At 48.3% G+C, this 27,529-nt stretch overlaps 2 protein-coding genes across 4 annotated transcripts in view; one reads left to right on the forward strand and one right to left on the reverse strand.

The window, feature by feature from the left end:
* Positions 1-1,385: 1,385 nt before the first annotated feature.
* Positions 1,386-23,080, reverse strand: LOC142159415 (uncharacterized). Of its 2 annotated transcripts, none has more exons than XM_075214292.1 (4): positions 22,979-23,080; positions 5,050-5,113; positions 4,551-4,647; positions 1,386-2,936 (listed from the first exon to the last, which is right to left on the reverse strand). In XM_075214292.1, the coding sequence occupies exons 3-4, from the start codon at positions 4,630-4,632 to the stop codon at positions 1,855-1,857; spliced, it is 1,164 nt and encodes a 387-aa protein (XP_075070393.1). In that variant the 5' UTR covers positions 4,633-4,647; positions 5,050-5,113; positions 22,979-23,080; the 3' UTR covers positions 1,386-1,854. The 2 variants fall into 2 exon arrangements, with proteins under 2 accessions (XP_075070393.1, XP_075070392.1); XM_075214291.1 differs by having other exon boundaries at positions 22,968-23,065.
* Positions 23,081-23,266: 186 nt separating this feature from the next.
* The window catches only part of LOC142159400 (uncharacterized), a 29,914-nt gene continuing 25,651 nt past the window's right edge, over positions 23,267-27,529 (forward strand). The window contains exons 1-2 of one of the 2 annotated variants that reach the window (XM_075214270.1): positions 23,267-23,398; positions 24,489-24,594. In XM_075214270.1, the coding sequence (XP_075070371.1) occupies positions 24,531-24,594 (64 nt within the window). In that variant the 5' untranslated portion in view covers positions 23,267-23,398; positions 24,489-24,530. The remainder of the gene's footprint in view (positions 23,399-24,488; positions 24,595-27,529) is intronic. The other variant, XM_075214271.1, reaches the window with a different exon arrangement.

Here is a 27,529-nt window from a genome sequence, read left to right on the forward strand (position 1 = left end):
TAGAGAAATCCAAACACTGCATTCCGACATCAGATCCTCATCTCAACTGCGAAACGCGGTGGAGGCAGGATCATGGTTTGGTGCGGTTTTGCTGCCACTGGGCCACGTGGGATTGCCATCATTGATGGAACTATGAATTCTGGATTGTGCCAGCAAATTCTACAGGAGAAAGTCAGTCTATCCGCCCTTGAACTAAAGCTCAACAAAAGGTGGGTCTTGTAGCAGGACAACCCTAAACACACAAGTCAGTCTACAAACAAAACAATTGTAGCAGAAGTAGTTTTGGAATGGCCGATTCAAAGCCCAGGCCTCAATCCAATCAAAATGTAATGGCTGGACCTGAGGTGGGGGCGTTGAATGAAAGCCCACCGGAATCCATGAGTTGAAGCAGTGTTGTAAGGACCACAGGGCCACAATTCCTCCTAGCTGAAGTGCAGGAATGATCAACAATTACCATAAGTGTTTGATAGAAGTCATTGCTGCTCCAGTAACTGAGAGCATCGGTTCACATACTTTTTCCGGCAAAGAAATTAAATGGAACATTTTTGATCAATAAATAAAGAAAAAAGTATATCCTTGTGTGTTATTTGATTTATTTGGTGGTCTATCTTGTTTATGACTTTGATGAAGATCTGAGCACATTTAAGGTCACATTTATGCAGCAATTCAGACAATTCTAAAGAGTTCACAGTCTTTCTAGCATCACTGCATCTATCCCCAGCATATATGTCCATCACGGGAAAAAAGAATTAATAATCACTCTTTACGCTCACATTCCAAAACAAGGGTCACGTGCGGCACAAGATATTTCTATAAGATTCATGGGGTACATTTCTAGGGGAGGTGTAGAGATCTGGCTCAGCTTGCACTGCCAGTGGGACATATTAATGTAATAAATTCACACGCACAGTAGTGACACATGTAATGTCCTCATGATTTAGAGACAATAACCTATTTTAAGAGACCTGAATGAAGGGACTGGCCCTTGAGTGGTATTGGGCTGGAATTAACGTTTAGCCCAATGCGGCGTTTCATCTGGACCCGCGAATTCAGGTGTTTTTATAGCAGCGTTTTTCAAAGTTGAATTAAAGTGCGAGGCAGACAGATAGGCGCAATTAAGGTTGCTGCGGGGAAGTATTTTTTCACTTGTAACTGAGCCCCGTTGTATCAGAAGCATAAATTCCATCATAGTAAAAGGAACATGAATGTTACACATTAGTTCCTGTCACAGCCGGAGGCGGCATAGAGGTGTATTTGGTGTGAGTGAGCTCTATCTCCTGATCCCTTTATGATTACACACGTATGATTAGCTCTCATGTTACTCCAACTCTCACGTGTGTGCTCGGGGCACAATAATACCGTGTAGAGACAGAAAGCAGCACACACTCATTTAACAAACTTTAAAAGAAAAATAAACATATTAGACATGGTACACAGAACAGATCGCTCTTGACTGAGATAGAGGCATGCAATCAGGACTACAGAGCCTAAAACACCACCCATGACTCTCTAACAGAGACCGCAATGGGCGCAACCTTCACCCCTAACCATCGTGTATAAATAGACAGTGCCAGAAGGTTAAGGGAGGGGGACACAAAGGTTCTGTTTTTTCCACTGTGCGGTTTGAACACTACAGGGGGTAGAATGGCAATTACTTGGTATCTGTGCTTCTCTATTAGAACCAAGAAGTCCAGGACCTCAGCTTGTCTATGAGGTGGGTTTAGCCCTCAGCGGGTGGAGAATTGCGGGAGTTTCTTCATTCCTATATTATCACTATCTTTGGAAGGGGGTGGCCCGTTAGAACAAATAAGTCCTTGGAGCCACCGGCTGCACCAGTAACACTGTTCAAAGCTCTCACATCATGGCGCGTAGTGCTAGGTGACTGTCCGGAGTGTGGGTCCTCTGGTGGATAAGGAGGTGGGAACTTTGGCGGAAGCTCTTTCCACATTCAGCGCAGGTATAGGGCCGCTCGCCCGTGTGCACCCTCTGATGTGTCACCAGCGAGGAGTTGCGGCTGAAACACTTCCCACATTCGTTACACACAAATGGTTTCTCGCCCGTGTGGATCCGCTGATGGATGACCAGGTAAGAGCTCTGGCTGAAACTCTTGCCGCAATCCTTGCAGGTGTAGCGTTTCTCTCCACGGTGGACTCTGTGGTGACGGTTATAATCAGAGCTGTGGATAAAGCCTTTACCACACTCAATGCAGGTGTAGGGTTTCTCCCCAGTATGGGTCCTCTGGTGGGTGACCAGGGTGGAATTGCAGCTGAAGCTCTTACCACAGCGTAGGCAAGTGTAGGGCTTCTCCCCGGTGTGAATTCTCCGATGTGTCACCAATTGGGAGCTTCTTCGAAAGCACTTTCCACAATCTGTACAGCTGAAGGGCTTCTCCCCCGTGTGGGTCCTCTTGTGCCGCAGATATGCTGATTTATACCGGCTGGTTTTCCCACACTCAACACAAATATACTTTTTCTCTTTTGAGTCAGTGTCCTGCAAGATTTTAATGGCCTTAAATGCCTTTAAGCGCTGGTCTGAGGAGTGAGAGCGGCCTCTAGGCGAGGCCAAATTCTCTCCATGACCTTCAAAGGGAATTTCCTCGTTAGCAAATGCGTAAGAGCTCTCCGCCATCTGAAATCCTACGTCTTCTTCCATCTCTGACTCTCTGCGAGAAGACTCCCGCTCACTGGCCAGATTCTGGAGATGAGCAATGATGTTGGAGAGCTTGCTTGGACCCTTACTGCTGGGGCCGGGCCTCACAGGTACGCTGCAGGGTGGGCTGTCTTTCTTCTCGGACTCAAAAAAACTTTCCTCACTCTCCTCGCCTGGAGCAGATTGGGAAATGTCATCATCATCATCATGACAGTCTAATAAGACCCCACACTGCTGTATGTATAAAGTGTTCCCATCTTCAGTGCCATTCATCGGGCCAAAAGCCTCTGTGTGACAGAAAAAAAGAAATTTCAAGTACTAGAAAAAGCACAGAATGGCAAAATATATTATTTGACATTTTATTGTCACCTTACTGCCCAAATGCTAATTCATGGTCATTAATAATTAATCACAAACATTCTACCAGCACATTTCTCCACTAACACCTCTCCCTGCCCTTCTCTCACCTCTCCCTGCCCTTCTCTCACCTCTCCCCGCCCTTCTCCCCTAACACCTCTCCCTGCCTTCTCACCTCTCCACTAACACATCTCCCTGCCCTTCTCCCCTAACACCTCTCCCTGCCTTCTCACCTCTCCACTAACACATCTCCCTGCCCTTCCCTCACCTCTCCCCTATCACCTCTCCCACCTCTACACTAACACCTCTCCCTGCCCTTCTCTCACCTGTCCACTAACACCTCTCCCTACCCTTCTCTCACCTCTCCACTAACCTCTCTCTGCCCTTCTCTCACCTCTCTCCTATCACCTCTCTATGCCCTTCTCTCACCTCTCTCCTATCACCTCTCCCTGCCTTCTCTCACCTCTCCACTAACACCTCTCCCTGCCCTTCCTTCACCTCTCCCCTATCACCTCTCCCTGCCTTCTCTCACCTCTCCACTAACATCTCTCTCTGCCCTTCTCTCACCTCTCCCCTATCACCTCTCCCACCTCTACACTAACACCTCTCCCTGCCCTTCTCTCATCTGTCCACTAACACCTCTCCCTGCCCTTCTATCACCTGTCCCCTAACACCTCTCCCTGCCCTTCTCTCACCTGTCCCCTAACACCTCTCCTTGCCCTTCTATCACCTGTCCCCTAACACCTCTCCCTGCCCTTCTCTCACCTGTCCCCTAACACCTCTCCTTGCCCTTCTCTCAATTGTCCCCTAACACCTCTCCCTGCCCTTCTATCACCTGTCCCCTAACACCTCTCCCTGCCCTTCTCTCACCTGTCCCCTAACACCTCTCCCTGCCCTTCTCTCACCTCTCCCCTAACACCTCTCCTTGCCCTTCTCCCACCTTTCCCTGCCCTTCTCACCTCTCCCTGCCCTTCTCTCACCTCTCCACTAACATCTCTCTCTGCCCTTCTCTCCCCTATCACCTCTCCACTAACACCTCTCCCTGCCCTTCCTTCACCTCTCCCTGCCCTTCCTTCACCTCTCCCTGCCCTTCCTTCACCTCTCCCTGCCTTCTCTCACCTCTCCACTAACATCTCTCTCTGCCCTTCTCTCACCTCTCCTTCTCTCACCTCTCCACGCCCTTCTCTCACCTGTCCACTAACACCTCTCCCTGCCCTTCTCTCACTTGTCCCCTAACACCTCTCCCTGCCCTTCTATCACCTGTCCCCAACACCTCTCCCTGCCCTTCTCTCACCTGTCCCCTAACACCTCTCCCTGCCCTTCTCTCACTTGTCAACACCTTTCCCTGCCCTTCTCTCACTTGTCAACACCTCTCCTTGCCCTTCTCTCACTTCTCCCCTAACACCTCTCCTTGCCCTTCTCCCATCTTTCCCTGCCCTTCTCACCTCTCCCTTCCCTTCTCTCACCTGTCCACTAACACCTCTCTTTGCCCATCTTTCAGTTACCCTGTCACTCATCTCCCCACCCTTCTTTCCTCTCCCTACCTGTATAAGGTATTTGACAATCTTCGTCGTCATCGGAGCCTGGAGGATCCCACATGTGTGTTCCTTCCATCTGCTCACTCATGGTGTCTTCCTATGACTGAAGAAAGAACAAGACACATGGCAGTAAGAGGGTTCATCTATAGAGAATCTAAGCACACCTATACATTGTGTGTTTCCTAGTACAGCAATCATATAGAAAGGCATACAGATGACTGAAATTAATCCCAAAGTCTTGTACAATGATTTGAGCCTACATGAGGAGCAGGGTAATTTGTGTTGGCCATTTTGCGAGTGTCAATACTACTAAAAACTGGCACACATTCCTAGTTGCCAGTCTATACATGGGGGCATGGTAAATAAAACAAAATATCATTATGCCATACAGGCCCCACCCACTTCTGTGCAGGACAAATATTTACAGTGCAGAATTATACAGGAGATTGTAAGCTCTTGGATACACAAGTAGCAAATTAAACAAGAAGAAAACCTATGATATTACCTTAGACAGCAAATCGGCTGTAATAAGAGACTTCCAGGGAAACAGTCATGTGAGAGACATTTGCCTGAAAAGAAATAGCAAAGTAAATATGACAAATATACGTCAGAGCGATCACCACTCACCCAAATATTAAACATCTTTAAAATATTAATGGCATTATATACAACAATGGTCTACAAATATCAGCCACAACATTAAAACCACTTGAATAATATTATGCAGGTCCCCCTCGTGCCACCAAAACAGCTCTGACCCAACAAGACCTCCACAAGACCTCTGAGGTGTCCTGTGGTATCTGGCACCAAGACGTTAGCAGCAGATCCTTTAAGTCCTGTAAATTGTGAGGTGGGGCCTCCATGGCTTGGACTTGTTTTTCCAGCACATCCCACAGACGCTCCATTGGATGGAGAGCTGGGAAATTGGGGGCCAAGTCAATACCTTGAACTCTTTATGTTACTCAAACCATTCCTGAACAAGTCTTGCAGTGTGGCAGGGAGCATTATCCTGCTGTAAGAGGTCACTGCCATCAGGGAATACCGATGCCATGAGGGGTGTACTTGGTCTGCAGCAATGTTCAGGTAGGTGGTACGTGTCATAGTAACATCCACATGAATGCCAGGACCCAGGTTTCCCAGCAGAACATTGCCCAGAGCATCACACTGCCTCCGCCGGCTGCCATCTCTTTCCCAGGTAAACGACGCACACACGCACCCACATGATGTAATAGAAAACGTGATTCATCAGACCAGGCCATCATCTTCCATTGCTCCATGGTCGTTATGGCGCTCTTACGACCATTGTAGGCACTGTCGGCAGTGGACAGGGGTCAGCAGGGGCACTCTGATCGGTCTCCGGCTACGCAGCAAGCTGCGATGCTCTGTGTGATCTGACACCTTTCTATCATAGCCAGCATTAACTTTTTCAGCAATTTGTGCTACATTAGCTCTTCTGTGGATTGGACCAGATGGGCTAGTCCTTGATTGCCACGCACATCTATGAGCGTTAGGTGCCCATGACCATGTTGTCGGTTCACCAGTAGTCCTTCCTTGGACCACTTTTGGTAGGTACTAACCGCTGCATACAGGGAACAACCCACAAGAGCTGACGTTTTGGAGATGCTCTGACCCAGTCGTCTAAACATCACAATTTGGCACTTGTCAAGTCAATCCGATGTTTCCCATTTTTCCTACTTCCAGGACTGACTGTTCACTAGTTACCTAATATAGCCCAGGATAGGAGCCCTTGTAACGAGATAATTAATGTTATTCACTCCACTTGCCAGTGGTTAAATGTTATGGTTGATAGGTGTAAACCCCATCAGAAAAGTGAGGGACTGGCCTTAGGCAAAGAAGGGGACAGCAGCAAGGGGGAACAGAGGGAGATACAGCTGTCTACAAAATAACAATAACGGTCAAATTGTCGCACCCCAACTTCTGCCAGAAACCATTAGAGGGTGGGGGGCATTACCCAAACAGCAGATATGGGGCTACACTGCACTGAAGGATATTCTACAATAGGGGAAATGCTGTTTTGTCGCTAGCATTGTTCCCCATATTATATACCGTTATATCACCATACATTCCATCACTGTCGCTTCCACAGGAGTAATAAATGGGTGTGGTTTAAGTAACGTCACTTTTATAGAATATAACGTAATGCCATTCTTTTTACATATTTTTCCGAATGAATCAGCTCTACAAGAGGATATAGGGAATGGTCCTGTCTGACCAGAATAAAGAAAGACAATAAAAACATCTATTTTATTTAGAAAGGAAGATTTTATGCCCTAAGACTTTGAATATGATGTAAAACTTTATAGTTATATAGTTGTTCCATCCAACACATTTTTATTGACATTTTCAAATTCTTCCATTTCCTAAAGGAGACCCTAAAGGATCAGCAAGATGCATCCAACCATAAAGGACTTGCTATACAAAGACATGGATCAGCAAGAGAATCGCGGTCACAAACTTTGTAGTGAGCAACGGAGGTCTGGGCACAAGCTGCAAGGTACCATATCTATCTACTACAGCGGCCAATTCCTCATATGGTTGAAGGTTGCATTGCCCACCTTTGGAGCCATCAGTCCATACCTCAAATACAACGATCAATAGCCAGAATCTCAATCATCCTGACCGCAGTGTTATTTACTGGCTGCAACAACAAGGGTTTAACTTAGTTCAGAAAGCTGAGCACGAACTGACAAATCTTTGGACAGTCTCCAGCCACAATACCGGTGGGCCCCAGCCATGCTGGTGACTCTGATCTACGCTAGGATAGTGGTCTCCAGCCTGGTCCCCATATGAGGACCAGGCCTATATAGGTACACTGGGCTTCCCATGAAAGGTAGGGAGCTAGATGTTCAGCCCATCTCAGTTGGTGGACCATACATGCTCCCACACCGTCGTAGGAAGTTCATTTCTGCAGCGTGGGTGCAACTGGAGTCTCGTTTCCCCTGAGAAATCTCCTCACGGAGAAGGTGGGTATTCTCCTGCTGCTACCATTGTCACCAAGGCTCTTAGTACATCTTACATTTCCATAGACGTTTGGGTAGGGAAGCAGAATCTTGCATCCCTTGGCGCCCCACAAATACAAATAGCAAAACTTCTTTGCACAGGGTTTTTATTGTTTGGACCACACCAAACTCACAACTTAGTGAATGAGCAGGGGTGGCGCTACAATAAGCAGCAATTTTTAAAACTTTTACTTTTTTTGGTTTACAAAACAAACAACTGCTGAGCAGTTGACAGATTTATTGCTTTTTGCTGCCTCTCCACAACGATGTCCCCTTTCTCTGCAACGGACAGCTTTATAACAGTTTGTTACTTCATAGTGGTAGTCAACATGTTTCACTGACCACGATTTGTTGACTGGGTGGACATCAGGATCTCGCTGTCTTTTGTAATCCCACAAAAACACCACTGCGATACGGACACTCGGCAGATGACAGACACAACAACTTCTTTCTTGAATAACTGTGATTTTATTATTCACATTACCAATAACACAGTGCACTTTTGTCAGGATGATACCAGGCAACCCTAGCTCTGGCTAGACAAAGACCTCCTGCCTAGTTACCAGCCAGCAAGCTGGCACCGGTTGTGCCACATAATAGAACAATACAGGTTTAAAAACAATAAACTCCTCCCTTTAGTCTAATTACCTCATTAGAGCCCGTCCTTAATTGTGTATGTTAAACCCAGGAGTCTCATTCTGCAAGAATGTAACCCTGTCAGCAGCGTGTACCTGCAGAATCTTTGGGATCTCTCCTGTCCCTATGCAGGAGAGGTGTGGCAACCAATCCACTGTCCCAATAACTATATATAATACATATATCCACTATCCCACCATGCTGCCCTCATTACCAAAGCATATAGGAGATGCTCAATGCAAATCCTCTTGGAATCATTGAATAAGTAGTCAGTGCAAAACACGTTAGTTTTGGAACACGGGTGACCCGCACACATCATTTCTGGTGTTCGAGTGACATCATCTGAGCCTTTTTCCACGGTTTTCTGTGGGCATTCCAAGTGTTTAAAAGATTTTCCAATAACAAGTTTGATATTTGTGAGATGAAAATATTCTTTAGCTTAATAAGGAATTTCTCTCTCACATAATTTTGTCTTTTACTCAGGGCGCCCTGGGGGGACACCGGGGGCAGACACCGGGAGGGGGGACACCAGAGGCTCAGGGCGGAACCTCTGACCTTCAAAAGGGCTGCACAATACTCTCAATCTCAGTAATAATTTATAGTATACATTCAAATAAAAATACACCCATCTGTAATAACACATCAGCAGGAATTTTAATGTAAGATAAATAGGTGCTTCAAACTGGTGGTAGTTATTTTTGAGACTATTAAACCCGACAACAGATTTATCAATATGAAGATAGCGAATAGTCTCTAGACGACATGTAGCAAATACCAACTTGATAAAACACTGACAGGCAACAATCCAGCCAAGTATAAATACTGTCACTGACATTGACGTCAATTTAAAGGGCGACAGTTAAATTGATGCTATTAAAGGGCCATACGAGGACCTGGCGACTGGATGTTTTTTAACGAAAGGTTGCACATTATCCAGCGCTGGGTCCTCGCATTTGGGAGAAAATGGAGATGGCAGGCGAAGGAAGAGGAGGTGATGGATAGAATGGTCTTCAGGTGGTAGGATAGACGAGCTTGAAAAAGGTGAGTTTTGAGTGAGCATTTGAGGGACTGAAGGTTGGGGGAGAGTCGAGTGAGACAGGGTAAGGACTTCCAAAGAATGGTAGCAGCACGGCAGAAGTCTTGGAGAGGAGCATGGGAGGAGGTAATGAGAGGTGAATTAAGGCGGAGGTCAGAGGCAGAGCGGAGCGGCCGGGTAGGTATGTACCTCTCTACCAATGTAAGAGATGTAAGGGTAGGAGTGTTAGTAATGGCTGTGTAAGTGGGGGTAAGGAGCTTGAACTGAATACTGAAAGAGATGGGGAGCCAATGAAGGGATTTACGCAGAGGGCTAGTGGTAAATGAGCGATGGGAGAGGAAGATAAGCCAAGCCGCAGCAGTCTGGATGGATTGAAGGTCATTAAAGTTGGAGTCAGGAAGGCCAGTGAAAAGGAGGTTGCAATAGAGAATGAACCAGGATTTTGTTTGCTTCTAGAGAGAGGAAGAAACGGATTTTTTTGATGATATGGAGAAGAAAATGGCTGGATTGGGTGAGGGATTGGATAGAGGGGTAAATCTGAGGGCTGAGTCAAGTGTGACTCCAAGGCAGTGGACGTGGGTGACAGGAGTTATGTTATCAACTAAGAGGGACAAATAGGTAGGAACAGCAACATTGGCTGGAGGAAAGATGATGATCTCGAATTTGGAGATTTTGAGTTTCAGGAAGCACTGTGACATCCAGGGAGTGACAGCAGAGAGATACTTGGGTTAGGAAGGTAGGAGAGCTCAGGGGAGGAAAGATAGATTTGCGCGTCATCAGCATAGAGGAGGTATTGGAGGCCAAATGATTGAATAAGTTTACCGAGAAAGGTGGTGTAGAGAAAGAATAGCAGAGGGCCTAGGACAGAGTCTTGAAGGGACTCCAAAGGAAAGATGAAGAGGGGAGGAAGAGTCTGGAGCAGAGATGCTAAAGGAGCAGGCAGAGAGGTAGGAGGTAAACCAGTGAAGGTTGCTGAGGAGAAGAGAATGATCAATGATGTCAAAAGAAGCAGAGAGGTCGAGGAGTAAGATAAGGGAGACGTGACCTATAGACTTAGCTGAGAGTAAGTTGTTTGTTACTTTAATGAGGGAAGTTTCAGTTTTAGTTGAGTGAAGGGGACGGAAGCCAGACTGGAGGGGGTCAAAAAGAGAGTGGGTATAAAAAAAAAAGTAGGTCAGACGTTTGCTTGTAAAATTCTCAAAAGACTTGTATTCAAAGGGAAGCAGAGATACAGGGCGATAGTTGGGAAGAGAAGATGGGTCTGAAAAATAGGGAAAATAAGAGCAAACTTGAAGGCGAGGGGGAAGATGCCAGAAGAGGTGAGCAAGGTGATGACGACAGGCATTGAGAGAGAGGAAACGGGGTAAGAGGGCAGGTTGTAGAAGATGAGGATCTCAGACACAGTTACAGTAGAGTAGGAGCAGAGGGTGGAAGAGGGAGCTATAGAGGAGACTGGCGGGGAGAACACTTATAGTGGATAGATTCAACTTTGTCTTTGAAGTAGGTTACAAAGTCGAGGTGGGGGCAAGACAGTAGGGAAGAGGTGTTTGGGCTGTTGGACAAGAAGGAGATGAGTGATTTGAAAGTTTTTTTTAGCAAGAGAGGGCAGAATAGTGGGAGGACAGGATTAATTTAAAGATCTGGAGGAAACGAGTAAGTGGGGAGTGACAAAGTTGGGGATTAGATTGGCAGAGATGAAGTGGGGTGGCTGGGGCTGCAGTATCAAGGGCAACAGAGAGTGTAGAGTTGTAAATAGAGACAGCGACATTGGGGCATGCCAGTGAAAAAATGGAAGCGAGGTGGGGTTCAAGGAAGGATGTGAAGAGGATGGTTGTCAATGCTTATGAGAGGAATCTGCATGCGAGCGACTTTAGGCAGGGGAGGTGGGACAAGGAGTAAAGATAGGGTAAAGGATTGTGGTCAGAGGAGGGGAAGACAGAATTGGAGAAGTTGGAGATGTCACAAAAATGGAACACTAGGTCCAGAGAATGACCATCACAGTGGGTGGCGTAAGTTCTCCAATGGGAAAGACCATAGGAGGAAGTGAGAGTTAGGAGTTTAGAAACAGCAGTAGTAATAGAAGAGTTGGTAGGGATGTTAAAATCCTTGATAATAATAGTGGGATAATCAGAAGAGAGGAAATCGGAAAGACAAGTTGCAAAGTCATCAAGAAATTGGGAGGAAGGGCCTGGGGGACTATAGATAACAGCAAAGGTGAATGTGGTGAGAGGAGAATAGGTGGATGGAGTGAACTTCGAAGGAGGAGAAGGAGAGAGAGGGTGGAGTGTGTAGACGTTGTGCAGAGCCGTAGCTTAGAATTCTAGCGCCTTGGGCGAGAAAGACAAATGCCGCCCCCCTAGCCCTCAATTTTAACCAAATGTACCTAAAATATTCCTAAATTGCGCCCCCCTTCAGCGTTGCGCCCTGGGCGGTCGTCACTGTCGCACAGCCCTAGTTACGGCCCTGACGTTGTTGCAGTGTGTGGAGACAGCTTGCAGACCTTCACATTCTCCTGGGTACGTGGTATATGTATGTAAGAATGCCGCTCCCCTCTGTTATAGTAATGAGAGACAGTGTTGGTGCATGTGGTATAGAAGTTCAATTGCACAGTAATCTGCTGCAACCAATCAGGTGTTTGTTTTCTTTAAGGTTAATTTAACATGACAGGAAAGTGCTTATCTGGACTATTTATTGTGCACATGTCAAATCCCTGTGGTGCATGTTATACAGTTTCTCTCTCCTGGCCGTGAGTACTCTCATTGTGCATTCATCATGAAATCTGTAGGTCTCTTGTGTTACATCTCAAATAAGAATATAGATTAATCATTTATACAGTCATATGAGTATTCACATGTTAAGGTTAATTCCAAGTAAACCCTGATATTTGAAGCTCCGCCCACTCTGGCAACAACAGACTGAATGTCTGAAAGATAACTGGATGGCAGACATAGCAGCAGGGTGCAGAGGGGAGCTTAATTATGCTAGGATGCACAGGGTTACGTCACACTGTACCTCCACAAAGCCAGCACACACAGGGTCACACCGCACTGTAGCGGCGCACACACAGGGTCACACCGCACTGTAGCGGCGCACACACAGGGTCACACCGCACTGTAGCGGCGCACACACAGGGTCACACCGCACTGTAGCGGCGCACACACAGGGTCACACCGTATCGGCACACACAGAATTATTGCGGATAGATCATGTAGAAATAATTTATTGTAGAAATTTATTTCAATTAGTGGTGCAGGTGCCAATTTACATCATTGCAGATGTACTTTTTTAAAAAATATATTTTGGAATGTGTTTATATGGAAATGTATTGATTTCTGAGACAATATACCATGCATGTGTTTAACTTTTCTTTAGGAAGTCCCAAGTAAGCATCTAAGTGGAGGGGATGTGTTTTTGAACTGTCTGGAGACAGGTAATCGCTTGTTAATTAGACCTTTTCATCAGTGAATTACCAAAACATCTGTTGAGCCTGAAAGACAGGAGGAGGTAATTATAATTGCTGGTAGACTCCATATGCAAGTGATCACCGATGAATGTGAATTTTGCAAGTTAAATGCAATATTATAGCAATGTTATATCCTGATGGTAAACATTCAATACAAAACCTCAGAACTTGTGGTGCCGCTAGCAGCAATGTAAAAAGGTGTTAAACCCTCCAGGCTGAGTTATGTGCAGGCTGCATGAAGCACCTGGATTGGTTAAAGGGGCAGGAGGCTGGATTACCTCCTGCCAGGGTATCTGTGTAAATACACTATATGGACATAAGTATTTGGCCACACCTGTTAATTATTGAATTGAGGTGTTTCAATCAGACTGCTTGTCAGAGGTGTATAACATCCAGCACCAGCCATGCAGTCTCCGTATGCAAATATTTGTGATACACAATGGGTCGTTCTGAAGAGGTCAGTGACGTCAAGCGTGGTACTGTGATAGGATGCGTGGTACTGTGATAGGATGCGTGGTACTGTGATAGGATGCGCGGTACTGTGATAGGATGCGCGGTACTGTGATAGGATGCGTGGTACTGTGATAGGATGTGTGATAGGATGTGTGATAGGATGTGTGGTACTGTGATAGGGTGCGTGGTACAGTGATAGGGTGCGTGGTACAGTGATAGGGTGCGTGGTACTGTGATAGGATGCGTGGTACTGTGATAGGATGCGTGGTACTGTGATAGGATGCGCGGTACTGTGATAGGATGCGCGGTACTGTGATAGGATGCGCGGTACTGTGATAGGATGCGCGGTACTGTGATAGGATGCGCGGTACTGTGATAGGATGCGCGGTACTGTGATAGGATGCGCGGTACTGTGATAGGATGCGCGGTACTGTGATAGGATGCGTGGTACTGTGATAGGATGCGTGGTACTGTGATAGGATGCGTGGTACTGTGATAGGATGCGTGGTACTGTGATAGGATGCGTGGTACTGTGATAGATGCCACCTTTGTAATAAGAAAGAAATTTCATCCCTGCTGGATATTTCACGGTCAACTGTAAGTGGTATTATTAGAAAGTGGAAGCGTTTAGGAACAACAGCAACTCAGCCACGAAGCTGAAGACCACGTAAAATTGTGGGGTCTAGGTTCATATGAGAATGATGGGAAAGTTATCCTATTATTTAGGGCCCTTAAGCTATAATCATAAACTAAGCTAATCAGACATAAGTTTTAAGGTATTAACAAATATAATGCTATGTATGCTTTTAACATAATGTTTTTCTGTCAGATCAATTAAAGATGGTTTATTTCTTTAAGTCAAATTCAGATATTTTGTGTTAACTTTCTGTCCGGATAAAACTGACAACTGCAAAACATCTACTTTAGCGAAAGTCTGCAAAAAATCTGAAAAAACGAGAAGTGCGCCAACCTCAAAAATTCCAGATTAAAGAAATAATAAGAATCAAAGGATATTGAGAAATATCAGAAATCACCATGCTGACAGCAACAATATTTTATGCTTATGTTTTCAAAGTTCTATAAAACTTACAATTTTAAATAATTTTATACACTGATGTAATTAATTATTTACCACTGACGTGATTATGACGCGATTATGTTTATAAAAATGAGCTATTTTGAATAAGTAAAATTCAATAAGTAAGTTCAATTTTGGACACCAGACATCTGTGTGGTCTCTGATTTCTGAGCTCTGATCGATCATATACATCACACTGCTGGTACAGCATTATACATATTAACTTTGGCTTGTCAATTGCAGGTAAATATACCTCTGTATAGTAATACAGGAGGCAGCCTTAACAAAATCACAGAGCGGGGTCAACGATTGCTAAGGTGCGTTAAAGTCGCCAATGCTCTGCTGATTCCATAGCTGAAGAATTTCGATAATCCACTTGCATTAATGTAAGCACAAAAACTGTGCGGAGGGAGCTTAATTGAATGGGTTTCTATGGCCGAGCAGCTGCATGTAAGCCACACATCACATCAGGCCCCTTATCTTCAGTGAAGGGCAATCTTAATGCTTCAGCATACCAAGTCATTTTGGACAATGCTATGCTTCCAACTTTGTGGCAACAGTTTGGGGAAGGCCCTTTTCTATTCCAACATGACTGTTCCCCAGTGCACAAAGCAAGGACTACAAAAACATGGTTTGATGAGTTCGGTGTAGAAGAACTTGACTGGCCCGCACATAGCTCTGACCTCAACCCCATTGAACACCTTTGGGATGAACTGAAACGGAGATTGTGAGCCAGGCCTTCTCGTCCAACATCAGTGCCTGACCTCATAAATGCTCTACAGAATGAATGGGCACAAACTCCCACAGAAACACCCAAACATCTTGAGGAAAGCCTGCAAGAAGAGTGGAAGCTGTTATCACTGCAAAAGGGAACCAACTCCATATTACAGTATGTGTATTTGAATATAATGTCATTACAGTCCCTGTTGCTGTAATGGTCAAGCATCTGAATACTTTTGTCTATATAGTGTAGGTATAAAAAGCGGATTGTTTGACAATGTAATGTATCAGCACTATACCATCTGTAACTTCTGGAGACCACTAGAACCTTCAACAAGTGGATTTAACTGTTCTTTTCAGGACTTCCTGAGCTAATAAACATCACTACTTAAAGAACCCACTTTGACACCTACATACCTGCTATAATTCCTGTGACCACAGACTAGACCCAATCTAATCCGTTATACGGCTGTTCTGAGGTTGGGACCCAGCATCTAGTACCAATGCTCTGCCCGCTATCCTGCAGCTCTGGTCAGTGTGATAGGCCATAGGAAACCATCCCCAGCAACCCTGATCGGAAGGCAAGCGGTCAGGGGTACCAGCCCAGGTGCCCAGTGATGGGGTACACTAGCAGCAAGAGTTACCCAGAAGGACGCGGTTCTAGGTGCCGCTAAGGAGCCTAGTGGTGGCAGCAGCAAACTGCGGTTGGAGGGCGCATTTGGGATAAAGAAAAGGGGACGGTGGCAAAGCAAGCCCAGCCGGTCCCCAGGCTGGCATATGAGGTCCATCCTATCACAGACTTCTGGTGGCAGCAGTGGGATAACCCCAGGCGGCTCTTCTTGCACCAGTCGAGAGGAACAACTGCCACTAGGAGAACTCACAGGACGTTTGATTACGCCAATGTGTCCAGGGCAGATCTTGAGACACTGTGCAGCGCCAAGGGCATTGATATAGTCATTCACCAAACAGGGAGGAGATGAGAGTAGCAATGAGAGAATGGCACCTACAGCATGGTACCCCGGCGGAGGAAATTGATGGTGGCAGTAGCCAAGGCAGCAGCCCAGTTGAAAACCAGGAACAAGGTGAACCAGACCCCCAGACAGCAGCGCCCTCTTCTCAACAGACTGTATCCACAGAACCAGTACCTCTATCCAACGATGAGCGTAGGGCTAAAGATCCAGCTGGCAGCCTTAGTGGACAAGGCAATGAAAGCTGAGCAGGCACAGGTCATTGAGGCATGGCGCCAAGAGGGATGGTGGCCAGCCATGCAGGCCAGGAGGGAGGCGCCCCCTAGAGGATCAGGACTGTCATCTCTACATTGCCCTAAAATTTAGGACTGTGTTGGAAAAATTGATGAGCGCTGGCAGGTATTTGAGAAGACCTGCATACTACACACTGTACCCAGAGAGGAATGGGTCAAGCATTTGGTGCCCACACTGCAAGGACGTGCTGTGGAGGCCTACAGTGGAGTACTCATTAAATGGTACACCATCATCAGAAGTTCCAGGACCTTACCAAGAACCTTCTTCCTATGTAGAGTTTGCCAACCTGCTGCAGGAGTCCGTCAGGAAGTGGTTGCGCGGAGCAGGTGCCCAGACCGTGGAGGAGGCAATAGACTTGATGTGCCAAGATCAGTTTCACTGCTGGTGCGCACCGGAGTTGAAAGAATGGGTGCTAGACAGGAAGCCAGCCACCTTGAAAGCAGCTGCCCAGCTGGCGGATCAGTATTTGGCAGTGAGGCCACACTGGCAGAAGCGCCAGGTTAACAGCCAACTCCAAAGGACTGTACAATCAGGGGGACACTCCTCTTCTACTCACTCCCATAAGCATCCAACCCTCCGGGTACCTCTCGTCAGCCACTGCACCGCCCTGTCCCTGGGAGTTATCAGAGACATCAGAGTCCAGGCTGGAGAAGAAGTGCAACAACTGCGAGAAAACCAGTCACCTAAGTATGAACTGTCCCAAAGACGTAGCACCCCAGACCCTTGCCCCTAATCCAAATTTTGGAGTCCGGATGACTTACTTAACCTGCAAAGGTGAACCAGTAGAGACCATTTCCACCCCTGCCAGCCGAATGGAGTGTGGCGTGTCTGAAGGTGACTCAGTGGAGGGAGTCACATTTTTGGCGGATCCAAAACACCCTCCAAAAACATGTGGAGGAACCTGCATCCCATCCAAGTAGGATACATGCAGGGTGAAGGACTGAGAGTTTCAGGGGCCTCAATAACTTTAATGAGCCCCCATCTTGTTGAACCTGCCCCAGTATTGCAGGATCGCACTACCAATGTTACTGTGGCAGATGAACTGGAGAAGGAAGTGCCTGTAGCAAGGGTGTAGCTGGACTGGGGAGATGGCCCGGAGTTGCGAGATGTTGCCATTATGGATGACCTCCCAACCTATGTTATCTTGGACAAGCATATGGAATTGTGATGGCATTTCTCAAGTCTATTACCCAGAACCAAGCTGCCAGACTACACTCATCAGGATCTACACCTGCACAACCCAGGCGAGAGGAAAAGACCACAGCTGCTAGACAACAGCCATCACCAGCAACCACAGCATCAGCCAGCCCAGAGGAAAAGTCTCGAGCTGCTATTTCTTCAGGAACCAGCCAGCTCTTTGCCTCGGGAAAGACTACGTCCCCTAGCAACACAGAGGATGTTGTCTCCGACCCATCTGATCTTGTGAGGGTGCCTGGTGATGCTCCTGCCCCTAGTAGTATGCCAGCTCCAGCGGCGAGTACAGCTGACCACAGTGACCTCCCTTTGACTGACCCTAGTAACCCCACCCTAGACCACCCTGCAGCGTGTCCTGACAGACAATAGTGAGGGCCGAAGGAAAGAGTTCAGGGCAGCTCTGCTCTCTGATCCTTCAATGGAAGGCATGAGGCGCCAGGCTGGCGGCGGCCTTCCAGCGATGGAGGTGGGGAGTGTGACTTTTGGCATAAAGAGTTGTTGTACCATGTAGCTAGGAAGGTAGATGGTGATAGACGGGCTGTCGCACGCAAATGACGTCAGTTTCCCACGAAATCCCTATGGCGGGACACCAGGGAAGAAACCGAACACTGAAGCACCCGACACAGAACTTTTTCTGGACGGAAACATTGGATGACGTCCGGGCCTACTGTAAGTCCTGTGATGTGTGTCAGCGGCTTGGGCCTCCCAGTGCTCGTGTTCCCCTCAGGTCCTTACCAATAATTGGGGAACCTTTTCAGCGAGTAGCTGTGGACATAGTAGGTCCCCTCCCTGTGCCCAGTAGATCGGGGAAGAAAGACATCCTCACATTGGTGGTCTACGCCACAAGGTATTCTGAGGCTGTAGCTTTGTCCTCCATCACTGCGGAAAAGGTAGCGGACGCGCTGCTAGGAGTATTTAGAAGAGTAGTGTTCCCTAGTGAGATCCTAACCGATCAAGGGACACAGTTGCTGAGTGAGCTACCCACCCAGGATGTCTCTGGGGTGGAGTGTGTGTTAAAGCTCGGATATCAGTTAGAGAATCTCATGCGGCTCACGCAGGCTAACCTAGCAGAAGCGCAGGCTCAACAGAAGACTTAGTATGATCAGGGCACGCGCACCAGAGGGTTCGAGGAAAGGCAGAAGGTCCTTGTTCTGTTGCCCACACATCAGAACAAGCTCCAGGCTGCCTGGGCTGGACCGTACACGGTCTCAAAGTGCCTGAGTGACATCACCTATGTGGTGTCATTTGATAGCGACAGTAGGCGGCAGCGGATCTACCATGTGAATATGTTGAAGGCATACCGCGAGCATGTGGAGTCAGTCGCTGCAGTTTGCTGCTTACCGACTGAGGAACCAAGAAGTGATCCACTACCTGACCTCCTCGCGGATGCCAGAGGTGAAGGTGGTATAGAGGAACTTGAGGCAGTGCTCTGGCCCTTTGCGACCAAGTTCAGTAGGAAGCCTGGCCGGACTTCTTTCGTGATGCACCATGTGGACACTAGTAAGCAAAGGCCAATTAGGCAACCCACTTATCGGGTCTCACCAGAGGCCAAGAAGTGCATACACAGGGAGGTGTGGGAGATGCTTGATCTAGGTATGATCCAGCCATTGCGCAGTCCATCCACTTAATCCATTGTATTGGTTCCCACGAAGGACAAGGAAACGCGGTTTTGATTGAATAATGGGACCATGTCTGCCGCCTACCCCTTGCCCTGTATAAACATTTTGGTAGATTTGCTGGACAAAGCTCAGGCTTACCTAGAAGACATTTCTATTTTCAGTAAGATATGGGAGGATAATCTGGAACAAGTAGGGCAGGTGTTAGGGAAAATTGGGTGATCAGACAAGTGTCAAATGGGTCAGAGGTACAGTTCCTGGGGCATCGTGTATTGGGAGGTAGAGTTAAGCCAAAACCAGCTAAGGTAGAGGCAATCCAAAACTGGCCCCAGCCCCCAACCCTCTTTTGAACCAGGAGCTGGGGTATGCCACAATTGAAAAGGAATGTTTGCCAATTGTTTGTGCAGTGAAGAAACTTCAACCTTATTTGTATGGACGACATTTTACTGTGATGACTGATCATAATCCTTTAAAGTGGCCACAACATACCTCAGGGGACAATGGCCGATTCTTGCGCAGAAGCCTTGCACTTCAGGTTTACGACTTCACATCATTCATAAGCAAAAAAAGGCCCACAGTAATGCGGATGGACTGAAGAGCCAGATCCCCCGCCGGGTCATCTCAGGTAACCCCAAGAGACTGAGGGACCTGGGGCCAAATAGTTGTGATATGACCCGCCGGTTGCCCGCATTGGCAAGGCGGGGGGGTAGTGTGGCTGGATCACGTAGAAATATGAATTGTACAAATATATTTCAACTAGTGTTGCAGGCGCCAATTTACATCATTACAAATTTACTTTATATATATATATATATATATATATATATATATATATATATATATATATATATATATATATTGGTGCCTGCATAGAAAAGTATTGATTTTGGAGACAGTATGTCATGTTTGGGTTTTGTAACTTTTCTATAGGAATCCCAAGTAAGCATCTGAGTGGAGGGAATGTGTTTTTGCAACTGTCTGGTAACAGGAAATCTCATGTTAATTAGACCTTTTCATCTCTGAGGGACCAACACGTCTGTTGGGTCTGAAAGCACAGGGGGAGTAATTAGAATGGCTGGTAGACTTCCTATGTGTATAAGACTCAGGATGCAAGTGATCACAGATGAATGTAGAGGGGATTACCTCCTATCAGGGTATCTGTAAATCTGTATAAAAAGTGGACTGTTTGACCATGTAATGTAGTATATTTCCATCTGTACTTCTGGAGACCCCTAGTACCTTAAACTAGTGTATATAACTGTCCTTATTAGGACACTTGAGCTAATAAATATCACTGCTTAAGATCCTGCTTTGACGCCTATCTAATACGTTATCCGACTGTTCTGAGGTTGGTACCCAGCATCCAGTACCATCATCATCATCATTTATTTATATAGCGCCACTAATTCCGTAGCGCTGTACAGAGAACTCATTCACATCAGTCCCTGCCCCATTGGAGCTTACAGTCTAAATTCCCTAATATAGACACACACACTCACACACAGACACAGAGGGAGACAGACAGACAGAGACTATGGTCAATTTTGATAGCAGCCAATTAAACTATCAGTATGTTTTTGGAGTGTGGGAGGAAACCGGAGCACCCGGAGGAAACCCACACAAACACAGGGAGAACATACAAACTCCACACAGATAAGGCCATGGTCGGGAATCGAACTCATGACCCCAGTGCTGTGAGGCGGAAGTGCTAACCACTAGGCCACTGTGTTACCAACGCTCTGCTCGCTACCCTGTAGCGCTGGTCAGTGTGATAGGCCAGTAGGAACCATCCACAGCACTCTGATCTAAAGGTAAGAGGTCAGGGGTACAAGCCCAGGTTTCCAGTGAGGGGGTATACTAGCAGCGAGAGTTACCCAGAAGGACGAGGTTCTAGGTGCCGCTAAGGAGCCCAGTGGTGGCAGCAGTATAAGCTCCTCCTACTGCGGTTAGAGGGTGCATTTCGGATAAAGATAAGGGGACGGTGGCAAGACAAGCCCAGCTGGTCCCCAGCAACACAACAGACAGGGTGGCATAAGAGGTCCATGCTGTCACAGTTACCCTGCACTCTATCAGCACACACAGGGTCACACCGCACAGAGGCGGCACACACAGGGTCACAACGCACAGACAGGGTCACACTGCACACACAGGGTCACACCGCACAGAGGCTGTACACACACAGGGTGACAGCGCACAGAGGAGGCACACACAGGGTCACAGCGCACAGAGGCGGCACACACAGGGTCACACTGCACACACAGGGTCACACCGCACAGAGGCTGCACACACAGGGTCACACCGCACAGAGGCGGCACACACAGGGTCACACCGCACAGAGGCGGCAAACACAGGGTCACACCGCACAGAGGCGGCACACACAGGGTCCCACCGCACAGAGGCGGCACACACAGGGTCACACCGCACAGAGGCGGCGCACACACAGGGTCACACCGCACAGAGGAGGCACACACAGGGTCATACCGCACAGAGGCGGCACACACAGGGTAACACCGCACAGAGGAGGCACACACAGGGTCACATCGCACAGAGGCGGCACACACAGGGTAACACCGCACAGAGGAGGCACACACAGGGTCATACCGCACAGAGGAGGCACACACAGGGTCATACCGCACAGAGGCGGCACACACAGGGTCACATCGCACAGAGGCGGCACACACAGGGTCACACCGCACAGAGGCGGCACACACAGGGTCACACCGCACAGAGGCGGCACACACAGGGTCACACCGCACAGAGGCTGCACACACAGGGACACACTGCACACACAGGGTCACACTGCACAGAGGCAGCACACACAGGGTCACACTGCACACACAGGGTCACACCGCACAAAGGCGGCACACACAGGGTCACACCGCACAGAGGCGGCACACACAGGGTCACACCGCACAGAGGCGGCACACACAGGGTCACACCGCACAGAGGAGGCACACACAGGGTCACACCGCACAGAGGCGGCACACACAGGGTCACACCGCACAGAGGCGGCACACACAGGGTCACACCGCACAGAGGCGGCACACACAGGGTCACACCGCACAGAGGCGGCACACACAGGGTCACACCGCACAGAGGCGGCACACACAGGGTCACACCGCACAGAGGCGGCACACACAGGGTCACACCGCACAGACAGGGTCACACTGCACAGAGGCTGCACACACAGGGTCACACTGCACAGAGGCGGCACACACAGGGTCACACTGCACAGAGGCAGCACACACACAGGGTCACACTGCACAGAGGCTGCACACACAGGGTCACACTGCACAGAGGCGGCACACACAGGGTCACACTGCACAGAGGCTGCACACACACAGGGTCACACTGCACAGAGGCAGCACACACAGGGTCACACCGCACAGAGGCGGCACACACAGGGTCACACTGCACAGAGGCAGCACACACAGGGTCACACTGCACACACAGGGTCACACCGCACAAAGGCGGCACACACAGGGTCACACCGCACAGAGGCGGCACACACAGGGTCACACCGCACAGAGGCGGCACACACAGGGTCACACCGCACAGAGGCGGCACACACAGGGTCACACCGCACAGAGGCGGCGCACACACAGGGTCACACCGCACAGACAGGGTCACACTGCACAGAGGCTGCACACACAGGGTCACACTGCACAGAGGCGGCACACACACAGGGTCACACTGCACAGAGGCTGCACACACAGGGTCACACTGCACAGAGGCTGCACACACACAGGGTCACACTGCACAGAGGCTGCACACACACAGGGTCACACTGCACAGAGGAGGCACACACAGGGTCACACTGCACAGAGGCAGCACACACAGGGTCACACTGCACAGAGGCAGCACACACAGGGTCACACTGCACAGAGGCAGCACACACAGGGTTACAGCATACTGCACCCCCATCCCTGGGTGTTATTGTGTTACCTGAGTGTTACCTTGATGGGATTTGCACAGGGAGGCTCCATTCACCGGAAACAGATTCCAGGACCCGCCTCTTCCGGCCCAATGTCGCTTACCTCCCCTCCCTAGGACCCCCTATCCCAGCCCAGCTCATCCAGCAGCCGCGCCGCCTCCTGGGATGTGTAGTTCCGGGCTCCCGAGCCAGTCTCAGCTCAATTTTCCTGAAACTACAAATCCCAGCAGACACCACGCCTACCGAGGTCCTGTCAGAGACCTGGCGCGGTGCTTTGTTGGAGTTGTAGTTCTGCTGCTGGTAGCTACGGTTTGTTCAGCGAGTTACCGGACTGCTAATCCCAGCATGCAGCGCGGCGCCCTGTGTCCTGTACGGAGACTCCGCTCAGCTGTGAGTCTGGACCGTTCCCACTGGGGAGAGGGGACCCCTGGCTGCCAGTGGGGTGAGTGAGGGTCACTGGGCTGCCTGTGGGGTGAGAGGGAGGGGGGGGTCACTGGGCTGCCTGTGGGGTGAGAGGGAGGGTGGGTCACTGGGCTGCCTGTGGGGTGAGAGGGAGGGGGGGGGTCACTGGGCTGCCTGTGGGGTGAGAGGGGGGGGGGGGGTCACTGGGCTGCCTGTGGGGTGAGAGGGAGGGGGGGTCACTGGGCTGCCTGTGGGGTGAGAGGGGGGGGGGGTCACTGGGCTGCCTTTGAGGTGAGTGGGGGTGGGGGTGTCACTGGACTGTCTGTGGGGTGAGAGGGAAGGAGGGGGGGGTGTCACTGGACTGCCTGTGGGGTGAGAGGGGGGGGGTTACTGGACTGCCTGTGGGGTGAGAGGGGGGGGGGGGGTTACTGGACTGCCTGTGGGGTGAGAGGGGGGGGGTTACTGGACTGCCTGTGGGGTGAGAGGGGGGGGGGGGGTTACTGGACTGCCTGTGGGGTGAGAGGGGGGGGGGGTTACTGGACTGCCTGTGGGGTGAGGGGGGGGGGGGGGGGTTACTGGACTGCCTGTGGGGTGAGAGGGGGGGGGTTACTGGACTGCCTGTGGGGTGAGAGGGGGGGGGGGGTTACTGGACTGCCTGTGGGGTGAGAGGGGGGGGGGGTTACTGGACTGCCTGTGGGGTGAGAGGGGGGTGACTGGACTGCCTGTGGGGTGACTGGGTTCCCTGTGGGGAGAGTTGAAGGGGTGTCACTGAGCTGCCCTTTGGGGTGCGAGGGGGGGTTCCATGGGGCAGTCCCTGTGAGGTCTGATGTTCCTCTAGTCTTAAAACCTTCAAATATTCTTTGACAACTCAACTCTTCAGGCAGCTCATCAATTTCCTCAACTACCCTCTTACCCTCCCTAGGGTACCCTATGACCACTGCTTACACAGTTCACACAAGACTAACCTGCGCACAGAGCAAACGTGTATAATGAAAGCTAATCCGTGATTGGTCACTGTGCATTATAGTAGTATTACAGTTGTAATACATGAATGGAGCTGGCCTACAATATGCAGACTGTGACACAATGTCGAGATCCCTAATATTTATATTTATCGTCTTTCCATCCAGTGCCGTGATACTGTGTGGGATTTCTATGGACTGCCGGGAACGATGGCAGAAGGCGTTCTACAAGGACGGGATGATGGGGAGTTTGACCTCGATCTGTTCTTCTTTGGTACGTTGGGAATCTTCATTGTACTCTCTAAATTTTATTACAGATTAGTAGATGGTATTATATGCCATGTAAGAAACCGTATCTAAGTGCTGTATTTTGTATTTTCATAATCATCATATATTTATATAGCGCTGCTAATTCCGCAGTGCTGTACAGAGAACTCGCTCACATCAGTCCCTGCCCCATTGGAGCTTACAGTCTAAATTGCCTAACATACACACACAGAAACAGACTCTTTGTAGAATTTATTGAGACTTTAGACTACACTGATATGAATCTGAGATCGATGTCTTTCCTGGGTTTGACAATATCAATCGCGGAGAAGAAAGAACTTGTGACGGTCTTGTATAGAAAGAAATCTGCCATGAATAGCATATTACACTCAACAAGTTCGAATTTCCCATCTGCCCTACACGGAGTTCCCACAAGAGCTTTGCGACGAACTAGACTGGACTGTCCGGGGGAACACACATTCCAGAAAAGAGCTAATGAACTGCTGAGAAGACTAGAAGGTGTTATGCACGTCTAGTTGCTATCCAATAACGATTGCCGATATGTGGTTCCAAAGCACAATGTGATTAATAGCCAAAAGTAGCAGAATAACAAATCGGAATAAAATAAGTACAGCCGTTACTTATTGCAGACGCTCTGGATCCAGTGTACAGTCATTCAGGTCTGAAGGTTGTGGTCAAGTAGACTGGTCACTAGGTCCAGAGACCCTGCTTATATACAGTCCGTGAATACAGTAAAACAATGCAAATGATGTGGCTTGCTTCTATTGGTCCAGGCTTCAGGAAGGTCCAGTGTACTGCAGGTCATAGGCCAGTTCATACCAAAATATTCAAAGGTTGGGGTCAGCTCTCCAGGGGATGCACTCCGATTTTCCCTCCTAGACTCCAGTTTCAACTAGTCTATTTACATTATACAGGCAGTATCATTTTAAACATTTATTCCCTAACATCGCTAACTAGAGTATGCAATGTGTGATCCCTTCGGCAAATGAACAGGAAACTGCGGATGAATAGGGGATTAAAATGATACTAAACATGACATATTTCCTGCAACCTGGACCTTTGATTTCACTAACATGTATATAACTTATAATTTTAAATATAAATACTGCTACATTTCGACATAAATGACTATGTGTTGCAACTACAATTAATGTGTACTAATTGCAAATGTCTATGTTCGTGTGAATGTATGAACTTATTTGCCATGTGTTGCAGCTTGATACGCTTCCCCATGCCGTAGTGTGCTCTACGCATAATGTTCAGACAAAGACAACCAAGTTGGCTAGATATTAATTGAAATGACTTTATCCAATTTGCTGACTTCGACAGTTCCACCCTTTGATAGTGTAATAAACTATTACCAAATCACATTCTCGATGTCAGGATTGTACTGTACTTCTTCACAGACCATGATCTCAGTATCCCTCACCACCATTTCAGTCTCGTTTTCAGTGTTTACCTCAGTAGACTGCTTTCCACACTTCCACACAGTAGGAACACATCTGACACATAAGCCAATTACTGTTAGGAACCCCAGCAGTCAGCACCACAAAACCCGGAGTCTACTCAGAAGTCTGGTTTTCACTGGAGCCCCAAGTGGTGGGGACAGACTTGGCCGCAGACAGCTGAGGGTCGTGAGCTGGGTACTGGCTGCGGAGGACCCAGAAATGGAGAGTAATGGCAGACCGTTAATCCAGAGAACGGGCCGAAGTCAGGGGTCACTATCAGAAAAGAATAGTCAACACGCCAAAGGGTCAGGGTCACGAGCAGGTCAGCAGAATCCGTGGTACAGGCCAAACGATCAGGGACACAGGCAAGACAGCAAAATCCAGTAACAGGCAAGGGGTCATACACGGGTAATCAGAAATCCAAGGCAATACACCAGCTGAGATACATGAGCAGGCTCAGACACAGGGGCACTGAGCTATAACCGTCAGGGAGGCTAAGCCCTCCCTGCCTTATAAAGCAAAACTGGCCAATCGGGAAGCAGATACAATTAGCCCTATGGGCTGTCCACATAACACACCTGATAATTGGCGCACGTGCGCCCGGCTGCATCTAATGCCGGGACGCGGCGCTATGCCCTGTAGCGTCCCGACTGTTGCCTAGGCAACGGCCGGGACGAGACACGGAAGTGACGTCCCGGTCGTCATAGCGACGGCCGGGACGTGGAAGAGAGGGTCACGGCAGCTGAGCACCGCCGCGACTCGTAACAATTACTAGGATGACACCAAGTATAAGGAGAAGGAGCTTACCTACGCTAGCAACCATTTCCTGTACCCACTCCCCTAGACCAGATAACCATTTTAGAGGGTTCAACCATGAGAAACATCCTGCCACCTTTTCTCCTATCTCATACAATGAAGAATTATGATTCCTTCGAAATTCCCATTTCAGTTGCAGAATTTCATCCATCTTCCAGTCTATGACTTCCTTGGGGTCATCTGTATTATTGGTGATGTATGTGCAACATTTGACACCAAACTGGGTGGCCAACGTCACACAATATCCACCAGTAATAGATGTTAGATGATTCAATTTCAGTCTATGTTGCACCAACTCCTTTTTATATGCTTGTAGCTCCCTTCCCGTATACCTGAACGTGTCATCATACATCTCAGTGATATTGTCTATCAATTTAGCTAGATCTTGAATATACTTTAAAATTTAAAGTTCCCCAAATGCTCCTGGTGAGATCTAGAGCAACCATAACCTGAAAGCCAGAGGTTTCACTAATCAATTTTGTAGCTATGGGTTCTTCACCAGGAATCATATTTCTTTTGCCACAATGTTCATACTATGTGTTTATGTATGGTGGGGATGTAGTCTTGTGAATACCAACCATTTCTTCATGTGTAATAGTCATGATTTCAGGAACCAGTTTACCTAAGAAACCCAAACACTTGGAACTTGGAGTTACC

Source organism: Mixophyes fleayi, chromosome 5, assembly GCF_038048845.1.
Source record: "Mixophyes fleayi isolate aMixFle1 chromosome 5, aMixFle1.hap1, whole genome shotgun sequence".
Lineage (NCBI taxonomy): Eukaryota > Metazoa > Chordata > Amphibia > Anura > Limnodynastidae > Mixophyes > Mixophyes fleayi.